This window comes from Odontomachus brunneus, unplaced genomic scaffold (genome assembly GCF_010583005.1).
Source record: "Odontomachus brunneus isolate Ranch 3 - 2012 unplaced genomic scaffold, Obru_v1 Obru_scaffold_048, whole genome shotgun sequence".
NCBI classification, from domain to species: Eukaryota; Metazoa; Arthropoda; class Insecta; order Hymenoptera; family Formicidae; genus Odontomachus; species Odontomachus brunneus.
Genome location: NW_022639498.1, coordinates 799,647 through 813,541, shown reverse-complemented (window position 1 = coordinate 813,541; position 13,895 = coordinate 799,647). Strand labels below are relative to the sequence as shown.

At 32.6% G+C, this 13,895-nt stretch overlaps 1 protein-coding gene, 1 long non-coding RNA gene and 1 other non-coding gene across 5 annotated transcripts; 2 read left to right on the top strand and 1 right to left on the bottom strand.

Annotated features, from left to right (window-relative positions):
• Positions 1-1,830: 1,830 nt before the first annotated feature.
• Positions 1,831-6,678, top strand: LOC116844990 (60S ribosomal protein L3). Its single transcript, XM_032817200.1, has 8 exons — positions 1,831-1,991; positions 2,372-2,564; positions 4,339-4,507; positions 4,877-5,012; positions 5,109-5,295; positions 5,599-5,801; positions 6,060-6,215; positions 6,411-6,678. The coding sequence occupies exons 1-8, from the start codon at positions 1,989-1,991 to the stop codon at positions 6,609-6,611; spliced, it is 1,248 nt and encodes a 415-aa protein (XP_032673091.1). The 5' UTR covers positions 1,831-1,988; the 3' UTR covers positions 6,612-6,678.
• Positions 2,225-2,303, top strand: LOC116845024. Its single transcript, XR_004378182.1, has one exon. It is a non-coding gene; the product is annotated as a small nucleolar RNA U43 (small nucleolar RNA).
• Positions 6,253-10,462, bottom strand: LOC116844991. 3 transcript variants are annotated; one of them, XR_004378171.1, is made up of 3 exons: positions 10,141-10,462; positions 9,190-10,045; positions 6,253-7,078 (listed from the first exon to the last, which is right to left on the bottom strand). It is a non-coding gene; the product is annotated as an uncharacterized LOC116844991 (long non-coding RNA). The 3 variants fall into 3 exon arrangements; XR_004378170.1 differs by lacking the exon at positions 6,253-7,078 and adding an exon at positions 7,244-7,288; XR_004378169.1 differs by lacking the exon at positions 6,253-7,078 and adding an exon at positions 7,392-9,098.
• Positions 10,463-13,895: the final 3,433 nt, after the last annotated feature.

The window sequence follows — 13,895 nt, the reverse complement described above, 5'->3', positions numbered from 1 at the left end:
CAATTAACTTTCCAGATAACTAAATTATAAATTAATAATTACTAAATTAATTAATTAATTAATTACTAAATTTATTAATTTATTATTATTTTGCTGAGAAGCAATTATAGCTAATGTCGAAATACGCTTTCGATCAGCCATTTTGTACAACACATATGTAGGCACAACACACATGTAGTATGTCACATTGAGCATTCTTCCATGGCTGTTCGAAAACTTCTCTCGATACCAACTCCACTAACCCCACCAAGCCCATCCACCACAGCCACTTTCCGTCGTGAACTTTCAGTGTTTTCGAATGCACCCCAGGATGCGGTAATGCTTGCCACGCGGCGGAAGTTCGCGCAACAGCCAATCAATATGCTGCTTTCCGTATTAACCTTCTATCTCTTACGGAAAAACAACATATTGATTGGCTGTCGCGCGGACTTCTGTCGCGCGGCAAGCATTACCGCGTCCTGTCTGCAGGAGCCATTAGAGTTAGCATAGCGGATAACATGAGCATTAGGTAGTTGATTTTCAAAAAATGTTAGTTATTCATAAGTTTAATCTCATATAGTATGTTTATACCTAACGTTTAATACGCGTATCAATTAGTAACTTTATATCTAATTATTCTAATTTCGGCGATGCAATATATTCAATTAATACGATACGTGTTTCTAATCAATATTGCACTACTTCAATATGATGTTGTTTATATACATCGCCGAAATCAAAATAATTCAACATAAAATTACTAATTGGTGCGCGTATTAAACGTTCGGTATAAACATACTATATGAGATTAAACTTATTAATAATTAACATTTTTTGAAAATCAACTACCTGATGCTCACGTTATCCGCTATGCTACTCTAGCTAACTCTAATGGCTCCTGCAGACAGGATGCGGTAATGCTGGCCGCGCGGCAGAAGTCCGCGTGCAGCCAATCAATATGTTGTTTTTCCGTAAGAGCTAGAAGGTTATTACGAAAAGCAGCATATTGATTGGCTGTTGCGCGAACTTCCGCCGCGCGGCAAGCATTACCGCGTCCTGTGTACAAGAGCCATAATTAACTCTACTCGAGCATCAGAAAGCAGTATTGAGTTGTTTTGAACCATGAAGATACTAGATGGTTGTGTTTATATAGCCAGCGGCACACAATGCTTGTTTTCGTGTTGGATTGCTTGCTGGATGGAAATATTCTATTCTGATTGGTCCATCTTCCGAAATGTACTAATCAAAACAGAGTATTTCCATCCAGCAAGTAATCCAACATGAAAACAAGCATCGTGTGCCGCTGGCTTTACATTTTTCGACCTTAGTGAAACTAACTCGTACTCGATTTATCGTAAACATTCTATAGCCCATTCTACAATTGCGTAAGCGTAGTCGTGAACGTAAGAGTCAACCAATCCGAATGTTTTATTCACTGATTGCTTTACTCTGATTGGTGTCGTAATCATTTACAACCACTTACAACCATGTTCACGCAATTGTAAAATGGGCTTTAAAGGGACGTCTACATTGAAAGTAAACAGTAAGAAGTAGGAAGTAAGAATAAGAAATTGACCAATCATAGTTAATTATTCTTTTCACATTCGACTGTGGTTGGTTAATTTCTTACTTTTACTTCCTACTTCTTGCTATTTACTTCCAATGTAGACGTCCCTTTAGTCTATGAATACTGCCCCAGGGATTATAGTTATTTCGCTTCATAGGGATCTAGAGATTGGAATTCCACGCAACGGAAATTGTGAAACGCTCGTGATTGGTTCCTTCTCGTTCCGCGTTCCGCTCTTCCGCATGGGTTCACACCCTCAGTCAACTCTTACATCTGATTGGTGTATATATTTAGATTTAAAAGAATGTGCCAATCGGGTGCAAGAATTTACTGAGCGCTCAATGAGCGATTGTAATGCTGGATGCATCTCTTGTATTCTCACATTATGGTATAAAAGGCGTCCTCACGCCTTGCTTCCTCCATTTTCTTCGTTGGCAGCGTCATGGTAAGTTGTGGTATCATATTTCTTATTTTAGAATCCATTAAAATCTACAGTATTTCTTGACATCAATATTTTATCTTAATGTAGTTAAGATTTGAGATATAATTTTTATATAATTAAAGTAATATATGTTATAAAAATTTAATCGGTATCGATATTTTCATGAACAAAATAAGGCAATGATTTTGCAACATGCGCTCACGTGGCAACTTGCGTACTTTACGATTGATAATATAATGATGATTTAGATTAAAAAGTGTTTATGGTTTTCAACTGAATAACCATGAAGATAATATTCTAGGGCGGTCTGATTTTTATATTTTTCGGAAAAAACTTATAGGTTGCATATGTGTCACATGTTTAGTATTTCTATCGCTTCACAGTCGCACAGAAAATTTAGCGCTCCTCGACATGGGTCGATGGGATTCTACCCGAAGAAGAGATCTCAAAGACATCGTGGAAAGGTGAAGGCTTTTCCTAAGGATGATTCTAGCAAACCAGTACATTTAACTTCTTTTATCGGTTATAAAGCTGGTATGACTCATATCGTAAGAGAAGCTGATCGTCAAGGATCAAGTGAGTAATTATTGATTACTTTAAATTGCTAGCAAGAAAATTTCTATAAGTAAATAATCTATAGGATGATATAGAATCAGAGCGAAATATTAAACATGAAATTAGAGCAATTTCTGATATTTTCTATTAGCATGCGCTGTATAGGACTAATTTTATGTGACTCGCATACGTTGTGTGAGTCACTGGTGGTCCATGTTGTTGCGTTGCAAACAAAATTTTATTTTCTAAATATAACATCACGCATGCTTCATAACTTCATGTAACAATATATAAATAACATTATTATAATAATATATATTATAATATATTATAATCATATTTTTTTATATGTAAATATATACATAACTGTTCAATATCTGTTATTTTGAACAATATATGGGAAAATATTGCCTACAACAGTTTTGTAGTTTTAAAGGAGATGTAATAATAATGATTTTTTTGTGAGTGGGTGTATATAGGAGATTTTAAGGTTAGATTAAATTTTTTAATGTAATTTTTCTAGCTCAAATCAATTACTCTGATCATGCATATATGAAAAAATGCTGGAATAAAATTATTGAAAATTTCCGAAATATCTTTAGCTTTGCCTTAGTACTTTTTGGAACAAGTTTGAAATATCTTGTAAACTATTAAAATTTCGACAACTATATCTAAATATTTTTTTTGTACACGGAATAATGAGAAAATCGATTGGTGGTATTAATATTTACACATTGATGCATCAATGAATTTGCAAAAATCAACTGAATTTTTTTTTATAAAATTTATTTCATCATTCTATGTATAAAAGTATCAAAGTAAAATTATTGAAAATTGAATATTTTTACGATATATTTTGCAATTTGTATAGAAAAGTAATAAATTAAAATGAAATATATCATCAGAAAGTATTCACTTTTCAATGATTTTAACAAAGTACTTTTCTATACATAATAATCAAAGAATTGAATTGTATCAAATAAACTCATATACTATCAAATAAACTATAATTTTATTAAAAGAATTTAAGATATGTGACTTTAAAGTATCCTATAAACCTTCACTTACAAAGGAATCATCATTACCATGTAATCATTTCCATCTAAACTTTTATAGGTAATATTTTCCTGTTTGAGATAACAAAGGTGTGAACAAAGTCATTTTCCTACCTTATATAATACTAAGATTACATATAATACTAATATTATGTATAATATATAATACTAATACTGAGTATATAATATATTTATAATAAGTTTTAATACTCTTGTAACATTTCATAACTATTTTATTTTGAAGCCAAAATATTAAACAACTTGAACAAAAAGTTCAGCGTGGACTATTGGTAGCTATGTGGCATGAAAACATGTTAAAAATATTTATGATTTTTTTTATATATATTGTAAAACTGTTAAAGATATTTGTCATCATTCATAATGTTTCACTCAATACATGAACTCACGACGTGTAATACCAGGGGTTGATCGACGCAGGTTGATTCTCCTGAGTTGCAGTACGAGAGCTGCTCTCAATGCAGTATATTCTTAACTGCCATGTCGTAAAGCAACACTGTGCTCTGCATTATGCAGAATGCATAGAAGCAAAGTATATTCCATAAACTCGTTGTAGTCCATTGGACAGTGACAATTGAGACAAACCATACTTAGTACAGTTCCTCCTAATTATATATATATATATATATATATATATATATATATATATATATATATATATATAAAATCATGCTTTTTATTGTATAAGCTACTTTTACAATCGCCGCTTACTTGCGTTTCAGAGATAAATAAAAAAGAGATTGTGGAGGCAGTTACTATTCTCGAGACACCACCAATGATCGTAGTCGGTATCGTTGGATACATTGAAACTCCACATGGGCTTAGAGCACTTTCTACTGTTTGGGCGGAACATTTGTCGGAAGATTGCCGCAGACGTTTCTATAAGAACTGGTTAGTTGAAGAGAAGTTTACAAGTTTTCATCATATAAATTTAAAATTTAAACTTATAAGTAAAAATAGATATATGATATAAAAATAGATATAGTATATGATATATGCAGTGCAGGTTTATTTTAATGTTATATATAGAGTTGTTATGTATCATTTATATACTTGATACTAAAATCAATATCACTTCAGCTCTCCACTTGTATAACGAGAGTAATTATTTGGATATGGCCGTTAAAGCCTTGAGTTTTAATGTGGCTGGTCCAAGAAATGTGTTCAGTCTTCGATCGTTACGATGAGACTGGCACGTTACAGAGTATATTACAGGGGACGGGATATATAGATGGATATTGCCATTGAGATTTTATATAGGTACAAGAGCAAGAAGAAGGCGTTCACCAAAGCGTCGAAGAAATGGCAGGACGATCTCGGTCGCAAGTCCATCGAAGCGGATTTGAAGAAAATCAAGAAGTACTGTAGTGTTGTACGCATCATCGCTCATACTCAGGTAGGATAATAGGGATAATGTGTATGCGGTAATATTATTTAACAGATATTTTTAAGTGGTAAAATAATTTGATTTTATTCACATGTTATCCATTAGATGAAACTGTTGAGACAACGCCAAAAGAAAGCTCACATCATGGAGATTCAGTTGAATGGAGGCACTATCGAGGACAAAGTGCAGTGGGCTCGTGAACATCTGGAGAAACCTGTGCCTGTTAGCAACGTGTTTGCCCGTGACGAGATGATCGACGTGATCGGAGTCACCAAGGGCAAGGGCTACAAAGGTACACGTTTTCACATACTATATACAATTTGTGTGTGCTGCTCGAAACCCCTCACTGTCACGGAACCGCGCTTGCGAGCTTCCTTTTGCCCCCTTTCCGAGAAGCATGCTTTTAGAAAACTATACCTAGGACTATATGATGAAAATAGCATGACGTGCAATTATCTGATTATCTTGAAGATAGTACCATGCTGCCTTCCTACTGAAGTCCTTTGACCAGAGAAGACTAACTTGTTTATAAAGTCAAATCTGATTTCCGTTTGCACTATGATTTTTCATAAATTGACATTTTTTCCTTTTTCAGGTGTAACGTCTAGATGGCATACGAAGAAATTACCGCGTAAAACTCATAAGGGTCTGAGAAAGGTCGCTTGCATTGGTGCGTGGCATCCCAGCCGCGTGTCGTTCACTGTTGCGCGCGCTGGTCAAAAGGGATATCACCATCGTACTGAGATGAACAAGAAGATCTACAGAATTGGCCAAGGCATACACACTAAGGACGGCAAGGTAGATAAAGAAATTCGAGAAATTCTTACTTTTTCCTCTTCTCCCCGAATCAATCTTCCAATCATGTGTAAGGTTGGTTCTTAAATTTCAACGAAGAGGTAGATTAAAGTTACTCGCACATAGTACCTAAAAGGACCTATTCGCGCTTTTTAGGCCTCCAAAGCAAGTTACAAAGCTAAATATTAATTCTTCATTTAAAGTCACTTGTCATCAATATTATTATTTTATATATAATCACACTGTTTTCGTCTTTTATAGATCGTGAAGAACAACGCCTCAACAGAATACGATCTTACCGAAAAGACCATCACGCCAATGGGTGGCTTTCCGCATTACGGTGAAGTAAATAATGACTTCATCATGATCAAGGGATGCTGCATGGGTCCGAAGAAACGCGTGATTACGCTAAGGAAGGTGAGGATATATATATATTAATAAGAATTTGATCCGATACGTTGCACTGTGTTTTTATGATGAAAAATAATAAGAGCTAAGTTATATATTGATTATAATGAAAATAATTATGATAGGCCTGACTTTACACATTCTATGTTATTGTGTTTCTATACGAACGAACAACGTTGTATAACATAGAAATGTATTTTCCAGTCTTTGTTGGTGCATACCAAGAGATCTGCTTTGGAGAAGATCAACTTGAAGTTCATTGATACCAGCTCCAAATTTGGACACGGTCGTTTCCAGACCGCCGCGGATAAAGCTTCCTTCATGGGACAGCTCAAGAAGGATCGCATCCGTGAAGAACAAGCGCAGGCTTCTAGTTCTGCACCAAGCGCTGCTGCGGCTCAGTAGGATCGTTCTATTCTGTACTCTTCTCGATCTTCAAAGGAAAAATAAATTTTAAACAAAGTAAAAATTTTCTTGGATCTTTTTTTCATTATGCATATTTATGATTAATTTATATTGAATATTTAATGTCGAATAACAATGACGGTATACGCGTTAAAAATAGATCATTAAATTATCTATTACGCTATTGTACATAATTGTATATACATTTTATATATATATATATATATATATATATATATATGTGTGTCAGTAGATATATAAAATTAAAAAAAAAATTAAAAAAAAATAAGTTAATTTACTTGAAGATAAAAAACCCTGCCTTTGCCGTTCTATTGAGAAATAAAGATCCATCCTACTTAGGCTGCGTTCGGAAACACACTGCGTGTACACTCAGAGGCAGGTATGGTTAGAGATCCTCTAGTAAGAGATGCGCAATCTTTGAGTGCGACGAGATTGATCCTAGCCGACTTTGCAAGAATATGGCAGAACCAATGAAATAATCGTATTTTATTGATAAAGGCGCGGTAAAGATAAATTAATTAAAATTGAAGATAAATTACGTAAACTGAATTTAATAAATTTATAGATATATAAAACAGAAAGAGAAAGCAAAAAATAAAAAATGCATAGTATAATATATAAATATATATTTTATTTAAAGAATACATGAAAAGGATCTGAAAAAGAAAAAAATTAACTTATTTCAATAAGCAAAATATTAAGAATAAAAAGAAAATATATTTAATAATACAATAATCTATAAAATATATAAATAAATATATTTTCTTATAATTTTTTAAATATATAACGTAAATTATCTATTATTTAATTTTTAGATGCATCGCCACAGATTTGCTATTATAATATTTTTCAGTATTAGTATTTTCTTCGGTAACATTGCACATTTTTACGCGAAACATAATAAATCGATCCATTATTTTGGATAACAAATTATGGCGATCTTTTATCGCAGAACATGTAATTTTACTAATTTTAAAACAAAATAAACTTTTAACATCTAAATAAATATTAGTAATAAGCGGAAGATAAATACGCATGACGTTTCCCATCTTCCGAAAATATTAAAATACAATTTCGTTAACAAAAAATAAAATATTTTCCTTATAACATCTTAGTTGGACTAATTTTGCATATTTATAATCTTGTATATTGGTAGAACCAGCAGAACTTAAACATTGATCGTATACAGTGTTAGTTTTTGAAATATTATATAAAAGATATCCAGCTATACAACATTTAGTTTAATGTCATCATCCACGTTCAATAATGGTATATTTAATTGAGGTAATGTTGCAAGTTGACTTTTTTATCCGATTATTTCTGTATATTTAGAAAGCCATCAAGAAATTCACGATCATCCTGTTCATAACTACTGTTTGATAAAGATTTCATATATTGGGATATGATTATTTCTTTTAAACATTGTTTAAAGGTTTAAACTGAAGAGCATTAAGGATTGGTTATCTTGCTTGAATCAAAGAGAACAAGTTTTTTACGCAATCTTGTGTAAATCTACCTGTCAAAACGAACAAGTAATGCTTTTCCTTCAATAAATAATCTATTATTTCGATTACTCATTTTGTAGTTAAAAGTATTCCAGTTTATACAAGCTTAAACTCATATATAAAATTTTCATTGTTGTTATTTTCCATTTGAACAGATTTGGAAGTTTTTCGTCTTATATTTCGTCTTTTCCCGAGACCAATTTTAATATTTTGGAAAAGTTTCATTACTTTATGTAAAAAGTTTACTGCTGCAATATATTTATAATGACTTTCCTCAGTTCTATTATCACCAAGCACTATTTGTGGATTTCGTGAGGTTATTAAAAAAAATCATTTAGAGACTACCTCAATGAACTATGCTGTTGTTGTATATTCCGTTTTATCATTTTAGTCAACTAGAAACTTTAAGGATGAACTAACTTCTCTACTAAGAAACTGTTTTGCTTTATTCACTTTCATTTTACTGAAATGACCATTTGCTACATCATCTAATTTGATTTTTCGAGTTAATTTTAACATGATATTTTTTTGAATTTCAAGAAGTTGTTTGAAATGATCAAATTTTACATGAGAGAAATTAATATTATTGTCATGTACAATGTCTTCAGGTATTATGAAAACCTTATTGTTAACTGAACAATTTTTCAGATTTTTTAACAAGTGAGGACTGTCAGCAAAAAAAATAATCGTCTATTGTTGTCAATTGGATAAGGGATAGAATTCTCTATTGTAGAATAGCGAGAAACTCCAATATCAACACCACATAGCTTGATTGATAGACCCCATGTCAGAAGTTATGCTGTGAATATATAAGCCAATTGCTTCTATCTTTTGAATAATTTTCAAAATAATAGGTTTTAATTGAGATCCATCATAGCCACAAAGAGTAAAATAAAACACTACAACTTGTTTCCATCTTGCGCTAATTCCAGCATAATTACCAATGCATGCAAAGCTCTTTCTAAAGAATGATAGTGAAAGATAGATTAAGAGAAAATAGGATATATTTGTAGTTACTTAAAATACTATAAATAAACAAAACTATTTCTTACCAATGTTTCCTTTGCTATTGAGTAATGAACTGTTCCCACAAAATGCTTTAGTTAATGGATCAAATTGATTTCCATTAGTAATACTCATTTCATCTAGTGCAATCATAGCATCTTTATTTCTTTCATCATCAAAACCTTTAACTTTTTCTCTTTCAAGATATCTATAATTCCTTTGCAAATCCCTTCTTCAAAGTGGAGTGTTTCTAATCTTTTTTGTAACGTACACACTGATGGCAAAGGAATATGTTGTTGCAACAGTTCTTTATATCCATTTACCCTGCAATTTTCAGTCGAATTGCTTTTTTTATTGTTTGTTCTGACCACTTATAGCCACATATTGATTTATTCACCAATGATTTTATTTGATCATCAGTGAGTATTTTTTTCATTATTGAGTGCAATTTTTTACATATTGTTTAGGCTGACTTATTTTTTCTACATTCAATCTTTTCACCTTCTTTTTAAGGATTTTGTTAAACTTATTACATCTTCTTAAAACAGAATCATAAGTCTTTTCACGTTTCTTAAATAAATCACTCAGCTTTTCATATTGTTTTTTCCAATATGTTTCACACTCGAGGCCACATAAAGATGGATTCGGTTGATTGTGAATAACTGCATTTCTGAGAGATTCAATCGGTTCTTCAAGAATTTGAGTGGGAACTTTATCGCTGGTAAGATCTGATGTGCCAATCATTTAAACACTTTGACACATTGATTGCGTAATTTCATTATTTTGTTTGGATGCAACAACTGTTTCAGAGGTCGGATTAAAGATGTTTGGTAAGGCATGGTGCTTTAGAATTCGTTTACCATCAACTCGTGGTTTCTCCCACATTTCTGGTACAAAATATACCTTAAATATGAAGGAAATAACATAAATTTTAATATAAATATTAAACAGTTGGCTAATAATTAAATATAGTATTATAGTAAATATAAGTATCATACTTCACAAATACAAGTAGCATTCGTGGGTATCCAATTTGCTCATAGAATATTTGCAGCCCATTGAGCTCTTAATGTTACATTACTTGGGAAATACTTCATTAAAAACCATTTTGCTGCAGAATTTTTACAATTTGGAACGCAGCAACCTGGCATAATATTTTACTTTAGATATCTCCTATGTGAATATAACTATGTTAAAATATTTTCAATTCTCACATGTATTTTACAATTTATGTGAAATAATATTTTATTATAACATTGCATTAATATTATCTTAATTATCAGCAATTTATATATTCTATATATATTAATCTTTTGTTTATTTGTGTGTGTGTGTGTGTGTGTGGTGTACATAGTATATATATATAGATATATAAATTGCTGATAAAGCGTCGAGCGTTAAAGCGGTAGCCAATCAATGCCACTTTCCGCAAGAACTACAAGTATACTTCTAGAACCTGATACGTTGATTGGCTAACGCTTTAACGCTCGATGCTGGAACGCTCCCATGTATTGGCACCTTCAGAGTTAGTTCCACTAAGGCCGAAAATTATGATAGGCACGACCATCTAGTACTTTTGTAGTTTATGACAACTTCTTTTGGCTCCTGCACACAGGATTAATAAATAATTTGCAAACTGTAATTATATAATTATTTATATATAATAATTATTTATTAATTAATAAATAATTTTCAAACCGTAATTTAAAACTTATAATTTAATTGTAACTTCAGTCATCTATATGAATAATATAAACAAAATTCTTGTAAATTAGTATACATATTATTTTAAATTAAGATTATATTTTACACCTCAGATTTCTCACATGATAGTTTATAATAAGTATGATTTTAATAAAATACAAATAATCTTACCACACGTTAAAAAAATATGGACATAATCGTGAGATTTTACGAAATTATTACCGTATGTCGAATGCGCGTTCCTTACTTCTTACTCCAGTTTGTTCCTATGGTAAGGCATTGAGTTAGAAGAAGTTGTCATAAACTACAAAAGTACTAGATGGTCGTGCCTATCATAATTTTCGGCCCTAGTGGAATTAACTTTAACTTATGGCTCCTGCATACAGGACGCGGTAATGCTTGCCGCGCGGCGGAAGTCCGCACGACAGCCAATCAATATGTTGTTTTTCCGTAAGAGCTAGAAGGTTATTACGGAAAGCAGCATATTGATCGGCGAACTTCCGCCGCGCAGCAAATATTACCGCGTCCTGTGTGCAGGAGCCATAAGGGTGTTTACGTCAAATCGAATACGAGTTAGTTCCACTAGGGTCGAAAAATGTAATAGGCACAACCATCTAGTATCTTCATGGTTCAAGACAACTCAGTACTGTTTTCCGATGCTCGAGTAGAGTTAGTTAGAGTTAGCTAGAGTAGCATAGCGGATAATATGAGCATCAGGTAGTTGATTTTCAAAAAATGTTAGTTATTAATAAGTTTAATCTCATATAGTATGTTTATACCGAACGTTTAATACACGTATCAATTAGTAACTTTATATCTAATTATTTTAATTTCGGCGATACAATATATTCAATTAATACGATGTTTCTAATCAATATTGTACTACTTCAATATGACGTTGTTTATATACATCGCCGAAATCAAAATAATTCAACATAAAATTACTAATTGGTATTAAACATTTGGTGTAAACATACTATATAAGATTAAACTTATTAATAACTAATATTTTTTGAAATTCAACTACCTAATGCTCACGTTATACGCTATGCTACTCTAGTTAACTCTAACTAATGGTTCCTGCACACAAGCATTACCTCCATGCGGTAATGCTTGTCACGCGGCAAAAGTCTGCGCGACAGCCAATCAATATGTTGTTTTTCTATAAGAGCTAGAAGGTTATTACAGAAAGCAGCATATTGATTGGCTGTCGCACGAACTTTCGTCGCGCGGTAAGCATTACTGCGTCCTGTGTGCAGGAGCTATAACTCTACTCGAGCATCGGAAAGCAGTACTGAGTTGTTTTGAACCATAAAGTTACTAGATGGTTGTGTTACATTTTTCAACCCTAGTGGAACTAACTCGTACTTGATTTAACGTAAACAGCCTAATTGGCATAAACACCCTTTATCGTCAACCAGTTTTATTTTTGGTTTAACAAAATAATGTAGTTTATTTTACATAAGAATCATTAAAAATAAAAATTCAACAAAACAATATAGACAAAATTGAGTGGACACCTTCATATTTCAAGTTTTTTCTTGATTCTAATATCCTTGATTCTAATATCCTGTATTCCCTCCTTTAATTTTAATAACCGCTTTAAATCGCCTTGGAATGCTATCCACTAAATGTTCGATCTTATTCTACGCTATACTTTCCGATTGTAGATTATCGAAAAATGCTGCTTTATTCGATCTATTATTAATGAATACTTCACTGCCGAATATGGTCCACAAATTCTCAACGGAATTAAGGTCCGGACTTTGTGGAGGCCAATCTAAAACTTCTATTCTAGAGTCATTAAGAAATTGTTTGGTTTACTTGGCGATAAGTATGGGAGCGTTGTCTTGTTGAAAGACAAAATCGTTAGCAATACCCATTTTTTCTATCGATTCTTCCAAATTTTCATTAACGAGTTCGATATATCGTACAGCGTTAATATTTCTGTCAAATAACACTAAATTTCTAACACGGGGCAAAGAAAAACAGCCCCACACCATAATGGAACCTCTTCCGTGTTTTACATTGTACGAGATGAATTTTTGTCAGAGTGCTTTATTCGATTTTCTCCAAATTCTTTGTCTTTTTTTCTTGCTAAACAATCCAAACTCCTCTCTCACTCTCGTCACTCCACACAACTTTCCTCCAGAAAGAAACAGGCATTTTAACGTTTTTTTGCAAAGTTTAAACGTTTTTGCTTATTGATATAAAAAATAAACGGCTTTTGCAACGGTGTACGGCTATACAAATTTGCTTCTTGCGATCTACGAGACATTGTTCTTTTTGATACACTTAAATTCATATTCTCAATTATTTCACAACGTGTGATGTTTGGATTTATTCGACATTCGCTCACAATCCTTTTATCAAGACGTTCGGTGGTACACCTCTTACGACCACGACCTTTAAAATTTTCCACAGTATTAAGTTTTAAATAATTTTTCCAAGTTTTTGCTACACTATTCTTCGAAATGTGATATTTTTTTGCAATATTTCTATAACTAGGGCCTTCTTGATAATCACAAATAATTAATTTTGATTTGCAGCGAAATTTCCCATATTTAAAATTCCCATTTCCCATATTTAAAATTAAACTCCGATTTCCCATATTTAAAATTAAATGAAAAACTTTTGAAAATACGTTGATGTCAACGCAACGAGAACATTGGTACTGTCACGTCCGATAATACCGACACACATTTTTTCCCTACCTCTCCTGCCGAGCGCGCCCTAGGGTGCGTTCGAAAACATCACCCGTGTGTATTTTGTCACACTCAGATCGTTCGAAAACCCCTAGTGGGCACACTGACCATGCGACCATGGCCGTTCGAAAACCGTACTCCGTGGACCACTCGTGTGACTTTTCTCCACTCTCTTTTGCGCGGTGTGAATCGGTGGAGATGGTGGAGAGTGCGCAAAGAGTGCAATACAGTATGAAATTACTAAATTATTTATGGTTTTTTGTTCTTCGAAACATTCGTACAACCATTAGCCATCACGGTAAGATAAAAAATTTAAATACAGCAGTGTAGGTTAGCCAGGTTTA